General features: G+C 48.6%; 4 protein-coding genes across 4 annotated transcripts in view; 3 read left to right on the forward strand and 1 right to left on the reverse strand.

Moving 5' to 3' along the window:
• The first annotated feature begins 545 nt into the window (after positions 1 to 545).
• On the forward strand, positions 546 to 1,802 carry LOC111075694 (proteasome subunit beta type-7). Its single transcript, XM_022369149.2, has 3 exons — positions 546 to 634; positions 711 to 890; positions 971 to 1,802. Exons 1-3 carry the CDS (start codon positions 546 to 548, stop codon positions 1,722 to 1,724), a joined length of 1,023 nt encoding a protein of 340 aa, XP_022224841.2. The 3' UTR covers positions 1,725 to 1,802.
• Positions 1,803 to 8,967: 7,165 nt separating this feature from the next.
• Positions 8,968 to 9,567, forward strand: LOC111075685. Its single transcript, XM_022369132.2, has one exon. It carries the CDS (start codon positions 8,968 to 8,970, stop codon positions 9,565 to 9,567), a length of 600 nt encoding a protein of 199 aa, XP_022224824.2.
• A 1,081-nt stretch (positions 9,568 to 10,648) lies between these two features.
• Positions 10,649 to 11,465, reverse strand: LOC111075702 (dopamine N-acetyltransferase). Its single transcript, XM_022369163.2, has one exon. It carries the CDS (start codon positions 11,378 to 11,380, stop codon positions 10,733 to 10,735), a length of 648 nt encoding a protein of 215 aa, XP_022224855.2. The 5' UTR covers positions 11,381 to 11,465; the 3' UTR covers positions 10,649 to 10,732.
• Positions 11,466 to 13,668: 2,203 nt separating this feature from the next.
• Positions 13,669 to 20,169, forward strand: part of LOC111075687 (mucin-2) — a 29,843-nt gene continuing 23,342 nt past the window's right edge. The window contains 2 exon segments of the mRNA XM_041593996.1: positions 13,669 to 13,686; positions 14,112 to 14,308. Coding sequence (XP_041449930.1) covers positions 14,210 to 14,308 — 99 coding nt within the window. The 5' untranslated portion in view covers positions 13,669 to 13,686; positions 14,112 to 14,209.

Consider the following 20,169-nt stretch of genomic DNA (forward strand, 5'->3'; position numbering starts at 1 on the left):
AGAACGAAAGTAAAAGAGTGCAGCTAAGCCAAGTACGTGCGATAGAGCAAGAGAGAGGGAAAGAAAGATAGATAGAGCGCGAGAGAACAGCTAAGCTACATATGAAGCTGCTGTAGCTGCAGGAACGAAACGAAACTACGAGAACAGAGAACGGCCGCTGTTAACGGTGAACGATGTTAATCTACAGTGGTCAGGCAGTGGTCAGGCAAACAAAATGTAGATTTACATTATTCTGCACCACTTTCTATTATAATATATACGGAATTGGGTAAGAAAGCTGGGAACCCCGACGTTGGTTGTACTCCACCAGAATTCAAGTCTTAGCTGTAAATTCACCGTTAGTCGAACGCAATTATTAAGATTTAAAAAAAAGGGTTGCTTTCTTTTCAATTCGATTTTCCTACTTGATCAAAGGAACCTGTTAAAATCATTGGAAAACATCCTTGAAAATTCACATTCAAGTTACAAGTAAAGTAAAATTTCCATTTACATTTATTGTGGTGTTTCTGGTGTTTCTGGTATTGATCTAGTCTAGTCTGTTCGCAATGCTGCCTCTAGCACAGAAATCGATCCAGGGTCAGCGTAAGGCCGAACTGGGACCACGAAGCGGTTTCAGCTTCATCAACTGCCGGCGGTAAGCGAAGGGAGGGATCTGGGATCTGGTAGGATACGGAGACTGGATGGGTAATTAATGCACCATTTGCACACAGCAATGCGAAGCTACTGGCCGAGGGCTATCAGCCGCCGACGGCGGTGCGCACTGGCACCTCCATTGTGGGCATCATCTGTCAGGACGGCGTTATCCTGGGGGCTGACACGCGAGCCACCGAGGGCCCCATTGTGTCCGACAAGAACTGCTCCAAAATCCACCATCTGCAGCCCCACATCTAGTGAGTGCCACCCGATAGAGATGCTCCCTACTGTAGCTCCTCTAACAGCTCCTTTTCCCATCCATTTCCCTTTCCGATAGTTGCTGCGGTGCTGGCACCGCCGCCGACACTGAAATGATGACTCAGCTGACCTCCTCGGAGCTGGATCTGCACCAGCTGAACATGGGCCGGCAGGTGCCGGTGGTCTGTGCCAGCTTAATGCTGCGCCGCACTCTCTTCCGCTACCAGGGGAATATCGGTGCCGCATTGGTCATGGGCGGAGTGGACAGGTGGGGGCCGCAGATCTATTGCATCTATCCGTGCGGCTCCAACGACAAGCTGCCGTACGCGGCCATGGGATCGGGCACTCTGGCCGCCATGTCCGTGCTGGAGCACGGCTGGAAGCCGGACCTCGATCAGGAGCAGGGCAAGCAGCTGGTGCGCGAGGCCATCTCGGCGGGTGTCTTCAATGACCTGGGCTCCGGCTCGAATATCGATCTCTGTGTGATCACCAAAGCGGGCTCCCAGTACCTGCGCACAGACACAATCGCCAGCGAGCGTGGCGAGCGCCAGGGCATGTACTCCATCAAGCCGAACACCACGCTGGTCAAGTCCACCTCCGTGCAGAGCATCCTGGTGGCCGACGAGCGCTCCTATCGCGTCTCCCTGTTCTCCTCCCGCTGGATTTTCTTCTCCGAGTTGAATTTGGGACACAGTTCGTGGCCCGCACAGACCGATCCCGATAAGGATGAGCAGCCGCAAGTGTCTGCTCAGAGCGAGCAGCAGAAGGAGCCAGAGGCAGAGCCTCAAGTGCAGAATCAAGTGCAGGATCAACCACGCCCAGATTCTCAATAATCGAATCTAAATTTTGCTCGAAAAGTAACCAAAAAAAATTATCCGTTTTCATAAATGTTATGTACAATGCATACATACGTACATTTTTATGACTTCTTAACCATGTTAAACTCAATATATAATATATGTGAAAGGTTTAATCTAAATGAATGTTTATTGCGCAAAGATATAACAGTTTAGGTTTTGGTTATAACAGTTTGTGTGAGCTTAAATCGTTTCATTAAATACAATTCAGCGGCTGACTGGCGAGAGTGAGTTCTCTTATCGGCGTCTGCTGTCGCTCCTCGTCTCTCATTTGCGCGATCTGCTCTGCTCTCTGCTTTATTCTTCGCTCTCTCGGGCAGGCAGGTCCGTGCATGTTTACCTGGCACAGCCTTCCTACATTGCAAGACACTTATTCCCCCTGCTGCTTTTTTATGATGCTGAGGACACGACAGCTCAAAGCTACAAAAACTTGAACAATTTTTATGTTTATCCAAGAAACTTGATGGGCTGAGGGACGGACCGAAGGCGGAGCATCTCAGGAAATATTTCCTCTACACTCTACGAAAACTCTCTACACGGGGAAACTTCCATAAATGAATCGAGATATTTAAGATTGCTGGAACGGAACAAAACGAGTAAAACCTTAACATAAACGTAGGGAACGGAACAAAACGAGTAAAACCTTAACATAAACGTAGGCACACCAAATATTAATGGGTATGTACATATGTATATTTCCCTGTTTCCCTCTCATTTTATTTTATTTTAACAAGCAGTACCCTGCTTGAGCAAGAAGCGCACTGCTTTGTCCACAGTGTAAGCTGAAATCAAAGTGCAGCTGGCGCCGCCTTAGACCAGTTTCCCATTGTATGTGTGTGGGGGGTGTGGTGTGGTGGCGTCTCAGCTCCTGTGCCTGCCTGTGTGTCTGCTCTGCTCAAAAATAGTTTGAATCTTTTGCGATTCCCACATGTTGTGGGCTGCCTCTCCAACAGTGCATTTGAAAGCGAATATCTGGAAGTTCTCAACTGCTGATTGGCGACGAATGCTGGCAGAGGCAGAGGCTTTAGCCAGTTGTCATACCACCAACCATTCCATTCCATTCCATTGCAAGTCTCCGGCAGTGCCCGTGCCGTGTTCAATCCGGGCCGTGTACACGCTCCTGCTCCTGCTCTTGCTGCTGCTGTTGCTGCTCCTGTAATCGAGGTCCGACCGATGTGGTGTCTGCTTGGGTCTGTCTGCCGTGTTCTGGTAGCTATCAAACGATGAACTGCGAAAACGTGTAAATATTGTCCCGGTCCCGTTCTCGTTCTCGTTCCCGTTCCGGGTTAAAGGGGGCTGCAACTTGGGCGGAGACCAGCATCATTATAAGATTAAATCGCAGTGCTTGGATGCTCTCCACACATCTTCATTCAGGTACATGGCCATGGCCCACGTGGCTCGTGGCCAGTGGCTGGGGGTGGTGGGTCCTGTCCTGTCCTGGGGCAAGGTTTGATTTTGTTTTGTCGCTTGTTTGCCATTCGCTCGGCTGCGTCGGTTACCTTTGGCTTCCCTTTTTCCGGTGTTCACTTTCCTTGCAGAAGCAGAAGCAGCAAGCATTCAGGCTGGAGTAGTCCAGGGGGCGTTCGGTGTGCCCTGCTTGCTGCCTTCTGCATGTTCCACCTTCCACGTTCCCTGTACTCCGTTCCCTGTTCTCTGTTCCCTGTTGTCTGCTCTTCTTGGTTCTTGTTGCTCGGGCTCTTGCCATCTGTTGTCTGTCGCTGTTGTCCTCCCACTCTCTCTCCCTCTTTCTCTATGTGTGTGTGTGTGTGCACATTTTAAATTAGATTTCTGTGTGCACTGGCAGCTTCCTTCGGTCGAAGGTCCTACTCCTCCTCTCCTTCCCCTGCTCCTCCCACAACTCAATAACCATCTCCAGCATGGTTCCTTTCAACTCTCACATGCTCCACCTGCTGCTGCTGCGCCCATGCTCTGGCTCTATCTGACTCCATCTGTTTCCGATTTTGTAATCGAATACCGCACCATCACAGGATTATCTTTTCTTTTTTTTTTTTTGGTTAGCTTCAAGCCTCTCCTTCAAGCGGAAGGGGTCGGAATGGAGGGGGTAGTGGAAACTGTAACCGCTTCTAATCCTTATCCTTTGCTATATGCACTGCTCGGCCCCATCCCATCCCATCCCATCCATTCATTCATTTATACATGCCATGCCATGCCAGTAGGTGGGTGGGGGGTGGTGGGAAAAGGGCTCCTACCTGTAGCCAACGTCCAGGCATTGGATTACATTTATTATTTATTTACGGGCACTTGACGTGCAGAGGGTCCAGCAGGAGCAGCAGCAGCAGCAGCAGCAGATGGCCAACTAATTGAATAATAGTAGGGAGGGAAGCTTCACTTCACTCCAGCACTCTGCCTCCTGCCTTCTGCCTCCTGCATGCTGTTCGGACTCGCTCGCTTGCTTCCATGTGGCACCCGGTCTGATGTCCTGTCCCTAGCCAGCCGTGTCATGGCTCTGTCACACGGAGCTCTGCAGGCAAATGCGTCAAGTGCAATTTAATTTAAATCGTGCGTAGCCAAGGGCAACCAAGGAAGGCGACAGCGACAGCGACAGCAGCAGCAGCAGCAGCTCAGGGGTCAGGGGTTGTGTGTGGTGGTCGGGGTGGCGCTGGGGTCACATTTGAATAAGGGGCATGAGCATGGCTCCGCTGATCCCTGGGGCCACTCGAAGCCAGTCATTCCATGTCCTGTTGTTTATGGCAACACCTCCTCCCACCCTACCCCACTACCCCCTTACCATTCACCTCCTAAGGTGCCGGATCATGCAACACAGCATACAGCACACAGCTGCCTGATGTGCCACATGGGAATCAGAGGTCAGTTCGACTGAGCGTGCAAAGTGTCGTCGTCGTCTGTGGGACGCAGACGAATTTTCGGGGCAAAGTTGTGAAATATGCCAGCGTCTAAGGATATTGACAGGCGGGGCAATAAAAGGCGACAAAGGCGACAACAGCCCTGGGAGCAGAAGGCAAAGCCGGAAGAGCCGGTGAAGCCGTCAAAGGAGCCTCTCAATCAGTAGCAAAAGGAAGCGTGAACATGTCTTATTTATATGTATATGTGTGTATGGTACAAGCAACAGCGTCCTGCATACGAAAGGATGTGGTGGGAAGTGTGTCCATGGCACCACTGGGACCGAAGCAAATTTCTGGCATCGAATCGAGATAAGGAATCAAATCTATATTGTATAATCCATGACATATAGAAAGGGGAAGTTCAGTACATCTTTACTTCCATTGGAATTGCCAGTTTTCGACTCTGCTGCGTCTGTCGTCACTGGATGAGTCCTCCCAGCCCTCCCAGCCCTCCCAGCCCTTTGGCAGAGCGTAAAACTGATTCTGAGAGAAATATTTTGGGGTGCAGGCCCTTGGGGCCCTGTCATTGTTGGACAGCCCCCATCTGAGTCGGATAATGTCTCCAGTAGATGACACGACAGTTCCACTGCCAGTTCCACTGCCAGTGCCTGTGCCAGTCCTTTTTCTGCACTGATTTTGTTGTCGTTTCCCCTCGATTTGGCCAGTCTTAGAGTGACGGACAGTAAATCCCATTAACATCAGGCTTGGGCGTCCTCTTTGGATCCACAATCAGGCTGATTCTCTGCCTGACGCTGAAAAGGAGTGGGGCAGGGGCAGGGGTAGGGGTAGGGTAGGGGTAGGTGTAGGGGAACTTGTGTCGCACTTTTGTTACTTGTTTCGTGTTGCTTGGCCCTCGCGTTTGCCGCCTTAGCCAGCATCAAACTTTAGACGCGGCCATTTAACAGCAGGCAATGGCAAAAGGGAAACGGGAAGCGGGGCGAGGCAGATATTGCACACGGATGGCTGGCTGGCTGGCTGGCTGGAATGCATGCCACGTCAGAGACCGGCGCGGACGTGCTTCACAGCTTAAACAGCCGTGGGGCGTGCCCAGCCATATGGACAACAGTGTGTGGGGGGGCATGTGGCATGTGGAGTGTGGCATGGGGCATCTGTGGGCGATGGCCGGTGCAAGGTGGGCTGCTTTGGGCTTTGGACGTTGGACTTTGGACCTACGTGCCATCAGCTTTAGGGCGTGGTTGTAGGCGTGGCCTGGCATTCGCATAAGCATTTAACATGGAAAGCAGGAGGGTGGGAGGGAGGCAGCGAAGGAGAAGGGGATACTGAATGAAATCAGAAGCGGCTTCATTATCGACAGCAGCAGCAGCTGCAGCAGCAGCGGCGTCTAATTAGCGCGTCGAACGGGTCGTATGCGCAATGAATAATTGCCGGTTACCTTTGCCCGCAGCCCACCAGCCCACCAGCCCACCAGCACCACCCCCTGCCCACACCCAATTGAATGCTCCTATCAGCCTGCCCCCACTGCTGTCAGCTGCAGCTGGCTGTGGTTGGCTGCAGCTCTGTCCAGCTGGATAATGAGCACCCCAACGCATGCCATAAGAGCAGGGGAGAGACGGGCAAGAGAACACCAAAGCCATAGAGCCTGGATTACGAGTCGAGTAAGAGAGACAGGGAGTGAGAGAGAGAGAAAGAGCTGAGATTCGGAAGAGATTTGGGGCCCAGGTCCAGGCACGAGCACAGGCACGTGCCTCGCACGTCCTCTCGTTGCCATTGAGTGCCACCCCCGGACCCAGTCCAGCAGAGTCACTCGCCAAGGACTGCCACTTATTACATAATATCGAGTACCATTTCACCATCGACCAGCAAATTGACCCAAGCTGGACCATCAACAAGCCCGCAGGGCAGGGCAGGGCAGGGCAGGACAGGCACCAATTGCTCCTTTGGCGGTCACAGAATCAAGTCAGTCCCATCGAATTTCGCTAAAAATTTGACACGAGCAATACGAGGAATTCTTAGAGGAATAAAATCAAATATTGCAGACTGCAGGGTGCTTTGGGGATCTATGGAGAAGAAAGAGACATGGAAATAAATATAAATCCACAGCGAAAACAGATTGAACGCGCAATAAGAAAATAGTCTGGCAACAAATGCTCATAAATATAGCTGGCCAATAAGCTTCCATATCTACCTCTGTGCATCTTCCATCGTCTGCTCCGTGCCCAGCGATCTTGCCGCAGCCTCGTGCCTCATGGACTGCTTCTGTTGGCCTCCACTCTCTTGGATATTAGCAGAACAGAAGAAGCTTCGGTCTGAGCACATTTTATGAGCTATTTGCTCAGGTTTCCCCAGTGGCCTGTGGCCTGTGGCTGCTCCCAAACTCCATACAAAAAGATGAACAACATTTATTCGATATTTAAACTCTTAAAGCCAACCTCCCATGACACACTGAATGGCTTCGATGAAAAAGATTGCCAACGGGCAGAGCAGAATGCTCAGTGCCACCCACAGGCATATCATCAGCATTTTGCCAAGCTTAAAGGGCGCAAAGATGGCATCTTTCAGCAGCATAATGCCCTGCCAGATAATTACCCATATGGCTTTCAGTATGTCAAAAAAGCAATACAAGCTTATGCCCCCCGAACAGCCTCTGATTGCCTCACCCATGGCCGTGATTATCTTGCCGACCCTGTTGCCAAGTGCTTCGCGTATGATGCACCTCACGAATTCGATGGCCGCCTGTTTGGCGGGCCAGGCCAATTGCTTGGACGAGCGGCCAATGCATTTCCACATGCCAAAATTGAACACATTTAGTATGAGTTTTGGGAAGAAAAAAACTGGCGCACTCCAGAGCTGGGTATTGACGCAGCTGAAACACGTGACCAAAAGGATCAGCACGAGAAGCTTCTTCATTTGGAACATTCCTCACGGCTGGAGGGAGCTCGAATGGGCAAATAATTTCTGCCAGTGACTTAATCCTCCACTCTTGGCTCGATACTTTCTACTGTCTGCTGTCCAAGGCCATGTTTAGTCAATCAAATGCGTTTGAGGGTGTCCAATCGCACACCACAAATAATCGCACAATAAGCGAAACAAAATCAATTTCCAGCACTCGCTATTAGTTGTACTTTGGAATGAATGAATAGCTCAATATGGGTTAGATTTTTTCTACTACCTGCCCATGGTTTTTGGCAGAGAAACGGGCGTGGCAGGAGCCGCGGCACATGTTGCAGATACCGAGCAAAAATCATGAAATTAAATCGACAGCCGATCATTTATTTTCAGTGCCTCTTCTTCTGCTTCTTTCTCTAACACACACAGATTGGTTTTTGGTGGGCTAGAGTCCCACACTTCGGCACCGTTAGGCGCTGAGTCGGCATAGAGCTTTCCAGAACACACCACAACACTGTGTGATTTGTGTGACTGATTTGCGTGCAGAAACAATTATGAACTCAAATGTCACTGCTGTTGTTATAACTACATCTAATAACATTACACGGATGGCAGCATGAAAGGGTTCCGGCTACGGTGGCTACGGTTACGGGTGTTCGGCACCGCTTCCAGTTTCGGTTCGATTACGGAATCAGTTTAAGGTTCGATTGGTTACAGCAGGGTTTGTTTTTCGCTTCGATTCCGCTTTGATCGATTTGTGTCGCTCATTTGCCGCTTCGATTTCCGCTTTATCTGTACGGGATAATGTGGTAGCCAAGCGGGTGGTGTGAGTGGGGGAAGGGAGGGGCACATATACATACATACACATACTACACACAAGTGTAGCCATAATCACAAACAGAAATTCTATTTTGGTGGTAGGCTGTTGGAGGAGTCGACTCTAGTCCTTGTCCTACTCGCCTCACAATTACAGCAGCTGGAGGAGGAAGTGGTCGTATCCCCACTGATGCCCGCCCCCAGCTCATCCTGAGGGTCCTGCGCTGTTGTCTCCAGGTGGTGAGCGGCAGACCGTCATCGAGCTCGTCCTTATGCTCGTAGATGTAGGCGCGCCTCTTGAAGTTTTCGAGCAGCAGCCTCCAGCTATGGCAGGCTTCTAGGAGAGAGAGGGCAGGTTCGGATTCATGAAGGTGCGCTGCGTGGCACTTCTGCAGCACAAATTTCGCTGCAACTGGTGAAGAGAAAGCCTAAACTAATCTCAGATTACATGGTCATTACTGGCGAACGGGCAGCTCCGAAGGTGGGCCCAGAGCCAGTGTCTGAAGCTGCGGAGGACCACGCCGTTGTCCGGCTGCTCCAAAAATAAATTCTGGGTATTAGCAGAGCAGAAGAGAAGAGAAGAGAAGTTTCTGTTGCCTTCAACTTTTCAGTTATATTTTCGGGAACACAGTCACCCGCTTCGTTTCGGTCTGTGGTTTTATTTCAGAGGCAAAACTTATCGCATCGCTAAAATGTATATCGACTTTGCCACCATTTTGAGCTCGAACATTGAGCCAAAGAACTTCGATCGGGATATGCTGGCAGAGCTGCGGAACTACTGCTTTCGGCACGAGTTGCCGCTGCCCCTCATGGAGATTGTGGCGAGGAACGGCAGCCCAGAGGCACCCGAATTCGTGGCCTGCTGCTCGTGGGCCTCCATCAAATGTTACGGCAAGTCGCACAAAAATAAGTACGCCCGCCAGCTGGCCGCCATCGAGGTGATGATCGTCATGGCACCCCAGTTGCTCATCACCATGGAGGCCGAACGTCGTCGCAGGTTGACCCAAACGGAAGTCTCAGCCCACAGCTGCTACAAGAACTTCCTGCCGCACCTGAAGAAAGCCGCCATCGAGGTCATCAATGCCACGGAGTACCCCACCGAAAAGGAGCAACTTCTGGCCCTGCTCAGTGCCCTGAAGATCGAAGCCGCGATCTCCACAGTTCCATCCAGTTACCGGCAGCAGCCCATTGTGAAAGTGCAGCTAAATGTTGACTCTGAGGGCATTTTTCTTGACTACGAGAGCGAGATCTATGGCCAAATGATTGGTTACTTCAAGGATTTGCTTGACTAGACTTTCATTATCATGATTTATTTTATTGTGAGCAATTTACGTTTAATTAGCACTGCATTGGGCATCGCTAGGTTTGTATTTATTCCGATCTATGGCTGTATTTTGGGGTGGTGGTGGGGGGGTACCTGTGCACTTTCCCTGATCTTCTTAAGCTGCTTGTTAATTGGTTGTTTAATCGCTTAATTGGCCATGACTTGAGTGGCTGCCGTCATTGTTCTATTGTCAAGCAGGAAATTGGTGCCGCGGCTCGGCACGACTTGCAGCTTGCGCCACTAGACAGACTGTTGTCATGGTAATGCCCCCAATCAGGCACTCCCAATCACTCGGAACGGGTCGCTGCCAGAGGAGAACAATAAGGGCCTGCCTTCTGCCACTCATCGAGCACAATTCACCGCCATTATCCACTCTCACCACCCTCCACGCCACCCTAAGCCTTCTTGCATCTTAAATCCTCAACGATTCAAGCAATTAATTGAATCGCAAATAGGGGCTTCAATCCAATCAAATGCAATTTATTTACATTTAAGCAGACTTTTAATGTAATTTTGTAACAATTTTTGAACTCCTTAAACATATTTCGAAATATCTGAGTGAGGAACTTGCGATGAGTCTCTATTTTGGCACACAGATTAAAAACAAAATGCTGGCCAGCAATAACAAATCCAAAAGATAATACTCGCTCAAAAGATATGTTCCACAACCCATTTCCCAGCACAATGAATAATATCGAATTACAACTCTTTTTTTAAGTTGATTTGCTGATGCTCTGCATTGGAAATTTCACTCGAGTGAGAAATTAATTCCAGCAGAAATGTGGCAGGGGCAGGTGCACTTCAGAGTGGGTCCAAAACCTGCGATAAGTTCCACAAGTTCCATAATTGGAAAGAAGCTTTGGAAGCGCAGGCAGAGTACCGAAAGAGAGAGAGAGAGAGAGAGAACAAAAGTTTTGGCTGAGTCGACGCTGTGAATACCCTTGGAACAGATCGTCCGTTGTGTGGTTAGCCCTACACACTCGAGGTAGCTCTTTTTCTTGTTTCTTATATCTACATACTAATTAATGGCACTGCAAGTCAGGCAAGAGTAAGTTTTAGTATAGATTTTGATTGCCTTATGGTAAATAGGTGTACCCTATCTCTTATCTACGAAATGATAGATAAGAAATGCTTTACAAGCGGAGCACATAGGTTTTCACACTGTCGTGGGGGGCTGGTGGGCGAAATACCTGCTGGCCGGTCTCGTCCAGGTAGTCGTCATAGCGGAGGGTGTTGATCAGCTCGTATCCGAGACGGGCCATCAGGCGGGCGGAGTAGAGGCTGGTGCAGTCGACCGTCACGAGGGGATGACCCAGAGCACGGGCGCGTTCGGCCACGGCGTTCATGAGGCGGACGCCCAGACCCAGGCCGCGCAGCGTGTGGTCTATGCCCAAGGCATGGACATGAATGGCCGATGGTACGCCGTAGCGCTGGCAAACGTTCGTCTCCTGCTCGACCCGGGCGAGCAGGCCCAGGATGCGACCCCACTTGGTGCCGGAATGCTCCACCAATTCCACGGCGAGGTGGTCCGACTCGTGGGCATCTTTGGGCCCTGCCACGACCGCGCCTACCATGCGAATGCCGCCCTGCATGACCACCAGGCAGGTGCCGTACTGGATGTTGGAGAGCAGAAAATCCTTGTCGGCCTGGTCCGGCTCCGGCGGACTGCAGCCGGCGGTCAGCGGCTCCTCGCGATAGTAGTGCTCCAGTAGGAACTGCATCAGGGCTTCACCCTCGCCGGCTTCCACAACACGCACTTCTATATCGTCCGATACATTCATTCTTTTGTCTGGGGTCTTTTTTCTCTGTCTTCCGACGTGGACGTAGCGATGGGCGAGTCAGCCGGCACGTGGAAGCAAGCTGTGCACTAAACGAGGTGGTGTATGCGCTCTCTTTTCGGTCTTCGTTTGCGCTCTGCGCACCAGAGAGAGCGCTGCTAATTAAATGATCGTCAGCTGTGTCAGCGCTCTCTTTCTCTATCTGTGGACTGTGTGTGGATCGCAAGTTCCAACATGCGCAACATGTGAATTACTGTTGTTTGGGTAGGTCATGGCTGCGCTCTGAGTTTATGTTGAGCCCATGCGAACAGTGGGGAACAATTCGGATATTATATTATATATATTATGTAAATATATCCAAACATATTAGTAACATCAATTTTATTTTTTGTTGTCCAATCTATATTTTCATTGCCAAATTACAGGGCATATATTAGATAATAGATATATTATATTTGAGAGAATCTATTGAGAGGCACTGAATAAAATATATGTGATGTATTTTTCTCACCATAATTTGTATATATGTATGTAAGTTGAGTTAATAGAATCAATTTAATACTGGACAGTAGCACATAGATAATTTGGTAATCAATTAATCACTGAGAGACTTAAAAGATGAAATTTGAAGCCAAACAAAATATGAATCGGAAACTTGTGCATCCAAATGAACCAAAAATGTTTAAAGGAAGAAAATAAAGATGTTAAAAAAGGTTTTCCATACTTAATCACTGTGAACTCGTCTCTCTTTTCAGTGATACCTTTCTGTCTTTCAGTCTTCAGTCTTTTTGTGCAGCCTGATTTTGATCCGATGACCCGATTCATCCAATAAAATCAAATAAAATGTCACATCAACTTCAATATCAAAAGACATTTTTAATTTCTCATATTAAAACGAATTATTTTGCATATGTACAGTACAGTACAGTACATATATGTATGTATGTATGCAGTGCTAGTTACAGGCTAAAAGACGGACGCCCGTTCTGGCCAGCTGAGGAGCGGCAGCTCGCATTTCCATTTGGACGCTACGTGCGCCATTAAGTCGTCGAAGTGGCGCTAATGGAGGATTGGCTGCTGCGAGAGCGCATCGGAACCATTAGGAACGGTATTAAAGAGGCTTAAGAAGCTTTGGGCTCCGCCCAACAGTACAACAGTACAACAGTACAACAGGAGCGGCGAGCACAAAGGCAGAAGAAGCTGCAGGACATCGTCTCTCCTGTCTTCCCTGCCACGACAGGGTAAATAAACATGAGGTGGCGCCATGCAACAACGAATATGGAACGCCCTATGCGATTAGCACGGCGTTCGATGAAGCAGGAGAGTGCCCCCCATGCATACGATCCACCCCGGATTGAAGTGTATGCGGAATAGTTCGTTAGGATGTGGATAGAGCATAGAGACGGGTGGGAGTGGCAGGACAAGTGTAATCCGTAAACTACGAAACAACGGTAACGACAGCGACAGGGACAGGGACAACATCAGAGAAGCGAAATGTGTGGATGGATGGATGGATAGAAATGGGAGGGAAATGGGCTTGGCCAGGGATTATGCCACTGAAACTTATAGAAGTGAAATCGAGCGCGTGAAGTTTAAGTGGCGGCCATTGTCCACCTCGAACACATTTCTAATTATAGTGCCAGTTAGGAAACCATAGAGAGAGGGAGGGAAAGAGAGAGAGAGAGAGTGGTATGGACTGTATTGGGTGTGGACTGTTTTGGAAGTGGGAGTGGTGGGGCAAGGTCAGACACAGCAGAGAAGAGGAAGAAGGTGGAGGAAGAAGAAGATGGAGGAGGAACAACTAACCAAAAATGTCCAAACAAATCAGGCAAACAACAAAAAGAAATGCTGCACAATGAAAGCATTACGGCTGGAGAGTCCTTGTCCGTAGCGTAGCCGTGGCCGGGGCGGGCGACGGGGCAGGTTGGAGTATGAGTTTTGCGGCAAGTGTCCTTGAGCATTTTTTGCCAAATGCCCGGTCGAGGGCGGGGAGGAGGAAGCACATGAAGAGGGGCCACCAGGAGCAAAGCTTAACATATACTTCAGGCTTGAAGCGAGCCTCAGAGCCTCACAGCCACACAGCCACAGAGTCACGTCACGTACATTTTATAAACTCCGTACACTGGCCTGGCTCTGGAGCGCTCTCTCCTTCTCTTTCTCGCGCTCTTCGCCGCAAAGCTTTTCCGCTATTTCGCCTCATTTCGCCGCGTTTGGGCCCCCAACCGAGGACCAAGGCGAAATGGCGGACATTCAAAAGCAGCCGCTTCGCCGTCGCAGCGTCAGAACAATTCGTGCCGCGTGCGCGTTCGGTTCGTTTTACGTGCTCTTCTCCTGCCATCCTGCTCTTGCTTGCTCCCTGCTGCTCTTGGGTTCGCTCCATATCGTACTCTCTTGGCTGGTTTGCCGTCGCTGTTTCCATGTCTGTGCATGTCCGTGCATGTCGGTGCCTGCTTGTGTGTGTGTCCGATTCCGCTTGCCAGTGAAAGTAAACAAGCCGCAGAGGCGCCGGCAAATGTCCTTCCTACTTCCTACTTCCGCCTTCCTCCGAACAGCGCACAAGCACCAGTCAGAGGATGGAGAGTGGAGAGTGGACCTGGGGTGGCGAGGGGCTGGAAGATAGCAGGCAAAACTCTAAAAATAAATAATATAAAAAATCAAATAAAATAAAATACGTATTTTTTTACGTATTTCGTGTCGCTACGTTAATGAAGAATTGCCCCTTTTTTTTTTATAGTGACAAATTAAAGAGCACTCGAAAAAAGGTGGGAACTGAGCATTTGAGCAATCCAAAAGTAAACAGTCGACAGAGAGGTCCTTAAAGCGCTGGCGAGAATGTCGAGACCGCCGCAACAGTTTGGCCCCCGCTGCTGGGTGATGCCGCTCCTGGGATTATACCTTCTCAGCCACGGCCTCCGTTGCGATGCACGTGCGGTAAGTGTTGGACCTCTCTATATGTACTACTATATTCCTCCTACTGCCTCTGGACACCCATAAATTTCCCCTGCTCCCTTAGGATTTCTCTATATTTCTCCTTCTCCCTCCCCCTTCCCTTCGCCCGATTAAAGCCATCGATAGCTATGAACGCTATCGATCCCGCTCGATCTGGCAACGGTCCGTGGCTACATGCCTATGATTCCCCAGTTATGTGCGACTCTTATTTATCTATTTTATATTTTTAATTCAACTTGATGATGTGGGGTTTAACATTAACATTTTATTGGGGCCCCACCTTTTTACTGGTCCACCGAACAAATGAGTACAGTAACAGAATGGATTAGTTATAGTAATAGAAATTGAAAAGAATAACGGACAGCCAAGAAATGGAGAAAAAGGCACATGAGTGAAAAGAATCATGCACTGATCTTAATTTAATAGTGAACTCTTGCAAATTCTCTTTGAGGAATGCTTGATGTGGTATTCTTCACTTCCATGGTGCAGATGGTTTCAGATCTACAGACGATATTAGCTGGAAATGAGAGTAATGGCGGGAATGGGCACATCTGCTGTCAGTAATTGTTACGAGGGCAGATAAATTGCGGAGTTTGGGGTTTTTCCCCCAGTTTAGTGCTTTTAAGAAACGATTCTATTCAGATAGTTCGATATCTATATCTAAATAATAAAGAAGGACATTTTTGAAATATGCAATATGAAAGAAATCGCCAATTAAATTTCAGTGGCTGCATATTCCCCAATATTGATGCGGGATTATCCTAAGTTCTATGATAAATAATACAAGGGTCCTTCCATTGTCTTGCATTGTCAGTGATATGTAAGTGATTGTCCGTTTGATTGTCCGCCAATACAGATGTCCCTCTAATCTGGCACACTAGGGTGCACTAGTGACAGCTGCAACTGTCACAGGAAGATGATTATCGGTGTAGATATCTAATAGCAAGAGACAATTTAAACTTTCCTCTTAAAATACCCGCTCTTAATTTGAAGATTAAATTGCGGTTGCTTAGCAGGCAAATGGAAAAGGGAAAATTAAAAATGGAAAATGGCGTTCGTGGGTCCAGACGGGGACTAAGTGCTGGGACATAGTAGGCCACAGCAATTTAGAGCGAGAGCTGGGAATACAAAGAAAGTTGTTCGACTCTGACTCTGACCTGACCAACGCTTGCCCCAAATTTAGATGCGCAAAGTTGCGACTGTTCTGTGTCCGAGATCCGAGTAAATCAAAAATGTGAAACTCTTTTGGTTAGCAAGAAAAAGTTTGTTTTATTTCGGCTGGAGTTGAGCCGCGGTTTGGGTTTGTGTTTGGGTTTGGACGGAGGACTATGGTTGCAAAACGGCGACGTCATCGGTGTCCCATCCCCAAATTCATCCCCTTGTTTTGGTCTTTATCCTTTTGGTGTTCCCCAGTTCCCCTTCCCAGTCCCAGTCCCAGTGCCAGTCCCATCCTCAGGCCCATTCTCATACCATATCATCCTTTTGTCTGAGTTCAGTCGGTCTCCGGCTTGCCAATTCCATTTTTCTTTGCTGCTTTGTTGTGGCTGTTGCTGCTGCTGCCTCCTCTGCTGCTGACTGGTTTGTCCACCCCTACCGTAAGCGCTGCGAAATGAATAATTTCAGAGAATTTACTACACAATTTTATTCATATAAATCACAAATTAAATAAGTTTTTACGAGGTTGTTCAGCGGTTGCAGCCCACTACAGAACTTGTTTGTGTTCTCATTCTCGACGTTTGTTTATTTGTTTGTTTGTTTGCCTGTTCGCCTCCTCCTACTCCTCCACTCTCTTCCTCTCTCTCTGGGTCTGTGTCCTGGTTCCTGGTTTCGGTCTTGGTCTGGGGTTTTGTTGGCCTGGATGGATATCCACGTCTAGTGGCCTAGGGGCTAGGGGCTAGGGGCTGCACTTGCTTGAGGGTTGCTTTTATGGCTGTGTAATTTTTTTGTTGGCCTTTTTATTTATGCTTATTATCGTGATTGCCATTGCCCCGTGGACCGAGCAACGACAACGGCAATAATAACTGGAGCCGCAGTGGAGCACTGAGGGGGGGTGGTGGCGCCCAGTTACTCCTCCAACACCCACAATGGATTCCTGTCCCGAATCGAGTACGTTGTTTCATTTTGGCAGCAATTTGCAGCCCAGGTACGAGCAGAACAAGTGGAATGATTACGGTTGGTTTCACCTCCAGGAATTTATGAGGCTGGCCGGCAAACGGAAAGCAATCTGCGATTGTCCCTTCCACCTATGTACATCCACCTACTGAGCCTTCCAAGAACAATTTAAATTCCGAATTGAGTGCAACAAACATTTTTCACAGCCATTGAAATGCATACACAAAATATGCAACAATTAAATTAAATACCAATTTTGGATTGGAATTGGGATGGCATAACGACTCGAAGTCGAGCAATCGATGCTCTGATGGCAGCTATTTTGATTATCAATTAATATATTATGGCATAAATACATGTGAAATGATAATTATACGGAAATTAAGTCTGAAAGTTAATGGTTTGCTTTAAGCACTTTTTCATTCGATTTTTTCTTAACTTGTTTTGAATTATGAATTAAAATTGTAGTCATCCAATGCACTTTAATTTAACTTTCTGCAGCTGTACGAGATACTCGCTGGCAACTTATTTTCCTAATGCAAATTAAATAGGAATCGCTCGAAGAGAAAGAAAGAGAAAGAGAGAGAGAGCGAAAAAGCTCTGCGGGGATTGGCATCTCGTTTTGGGTAGGGATTTATCTGGGATTTATCGGGCATACTGCTGCGAGTACGAGCATTATATTCTCTCAATCATTTATCACTCCCTTTTCCTCTTTTTTTGGGGGGGTAGAGACAAACACGGATTGCTGTTGCTTTGGTTTTCCCCCCACCGTCTTCGTTTCTATTTTTTTGTCGTTGCTTTTGGGTTAGTCTAGTGGAGTGTTCTGGTTGGTGCTTGTGCGCCCCTTAATTTACATACGAGGTGGCTTGGGGAGGAGACGCTTCCATGCAGATGCATTAATAATGTAACATTAACAGGGGCATGGCATAGAATGGGATGGGATGGGATGGGATGGGGTTCTGGTGAGAGGAAGATAAACAACGCGGAACGCCTTAGCCGCTCAAATGGGATGACAAGAGATGAGCCGAGGCCGAGGCTGTCGGCAAATTGTCCCCGCCCTTGGCCTTCCCTCCCTCTCCCACCCATTCATGGCCTGTCCATTCAATGGTGCTCCATGCGTCTCCATTCCGTTCCATTCTGCGCGTCTCTTATTCAAGGCATTCATTCACGTGCGGTTGACACGATATTCACGAGACGTGAAAGCAATTTACGATGTGGCCGCCGCCGCAACAATGAGCAATTAATCATGCCACAGCCAGGGCATTGTATGGCCCATATCCAGCCGCAGTCCATGGGCATTGACTTCGAATCCAAGTCCAACTCCTGCTCTTGCTTCTGCTTCTGCTCCTGCTCCTGTTTCAGATTCACTTTCAGTCAGCCGCAGACCCAGACCCAGACACAGCCAACGTGCCGTACCGTGCTGTGCCGCCCCTTCAAGGACACCGCCACCGCCGGCGGCCAAGCGAAGGCCGACAGCAGACACACACACAGAAAGAGGAAAAATCCCTTGGGGGGGAGGGGTGGCGATGGATGGAGTGGGCACAAAAAGAAGTGAAAATAAATTCACGACCTTGAGCTGCATTTACCTACTACAGGCTCAATGCCCTGCCCTGCCCTTCTGCGCCCCGACAATTTCTCACATCAAATCATAATTTATGGATGGCAATCAAAATGAGCTGTCCGTTACGGATGCGGATGCGGATGTGGAGCGAATGCGGATGCGGATACGGAATGTTGATGCGAAACTTGGTTTTGGTTTTTGGCTGGGCGAAAAAATGTTGCGCAGTCGCCCACATAATTATCGGTTTGATTTATGGCAGCATTTTCGCAGCCAATTACTTCGCACCCAGGCAAGGCGCCACGGAAAAATGTGTGAATGGGGAGGCAAGTAACGGAACCGGACACATCACATCACGAGCCACGGAATTGACCTACTCCTTTGCATGCTGACCTCTGACTGGCACCCGCGACCACCCACTCACTATTGGCCCTCTGACTGTCCCACCCACTGGCCCTCTGACTGTCCCACCCACTGGCTATAATTAGCAACTGTAAAACGAAGCGGAGGAACCAGCCGATTGCGATCTTTATGGGGAGATCCGAGCAGCACCGGCCAGGCCTTGAAGTCAATCAAACAGCCCGCTCAGGCCCGTAATCTGATGGGTGACATTGTGGCCTTGGGGAAATCTGAGTCAGCAGCTTGTGCCACCTTTAAGCGAGTTTTCAATGGGGTTCCTGTCACTCCTCGGAGCATGGGTCAGAGACATGACACTCATGTGTCCAGCATTGTGAGTAGTCGAAGCTCAGTAAAAAGGACAGGCAGATGGATAGGATATCCCAAAGATACGAGTATCTGCATCTGCATATCTGTGCAGTGACGGAGATGGGCCGGAGGTGTGTATGGGTATCCAAACAGACAATGATGTAAGCCGACAGATGGTCAGAGGACTGCCAACTCCATGGTGTATTGGGATCGAAAATTAAAGTGCAAAGTTATTTTCATAATGCCATTTTTCCAGCCTTGATTGCCACGGAAATGTGTTGTCCGGTGTGAAAGTTGACTCGCTCTTTCTCTCTCTCTTTCTCTCCATCTCTTGAGGACGTGTTAATTTTGTGTTTAATTTATGAAATTAGCCTCGTGTCCTGTGTCGATTCGGAAGTTTTCAGCACGAATTCCGGGTCCAACAGCACAGCACAACACACGTCTGTGTGTGTGGCTGTGGCTGTGTGTCTGTGGCTGTGTCTGTGTCTGCGTCTGTCCTCTTTCTCTTGGGTCTGCCAACTTCAACTTCAACTTCCGGATAATTGCGTTATCTTCGCTTTAAATTAACCCAGGCACTGCAGCCATTGCAGGCGGCCATTGAAAAGTTGAAAACTGTTTGCATTCAGCTTCATCGGCTGATTGCTGCCAGCTGCAAAGAGCAGACAAAGTTTACCGTGAAATGTTCTTGGTGCCACAGAGTGTAGCAGGATGTGCTGAGGCATCGTTTGGGGCAATCAGGGTTAATCGCAATTCGATTCCCTAAGGAACTCTTACAACATTTTACTTACTCTCCAGCAACATGTTCTGTTGCGCTCCTCTCCTTCTGGTGCTATCAATCGTGTTCATTTTTATGTGCATATGTATGAGCAGGAGGGGCGGATAGGCTGGCTCAAAATATTAGTGCGTAGATTAACACTAGTTCTACCAAAGAGTAGACGAAAAGTCGGCGGTATACGAGTATATATTTATGTATCAGCTTGCAAGCTAAGGCCGCTCGAGAGCCTTGGATCATTAAAGAGCGCAGATCAGAGCGAGAGCGAGAGCGAGGTTACAGTCCGCTGTTAGAGAGCGCTAACAGAGAGCTGTAAGCCCAAGCGGTAACATGCTGTTAGCGGAGAGAAGAGCAGTAACAGGCTGTTATCATGTTTGCTGCCTAGAAAAAAATGGTATGTACATGCGTATGTATGTATGTAGGTATGCTATGTACAATATTGTTCTTTCTGTCGATTACTTTCCAACTTTTGTTAGCTTTGAAATTGATACTGCCTTTCGAATTTGGTTCCTTCTTCTTACCTGATCTCCTCACACCTCTTGCAGTTTTTTTAGAGAATGGCCCACTATAATGGATAATTAAAATCCTGATGATGATATGTCCTCTGTATGCTCATGCACTATAATGATCCATTCACAAATGTCTATCGCATTTAATTGGCTATTGAAATTTGTGTGAGGCTTTTCCTTTCCTTAC

This window comes from Drosophila obscura, unplaced genomic scaffold (genome assembly GCF_018151105.1).
Source record: "Drosophila obscura isolate BZ-5 IFL unplaced genomic scaffold, ASM1815110v1 contig_201, whole genome shotgun sequence".
In the NCBI taxonomy this organism is placed as follows: domain Eukaryota; kingdom Metazoa; phylum Arthropoda; class Insecta; order Diptera; family Drosophilidae; genus Drosophila; species Drosophila obscura.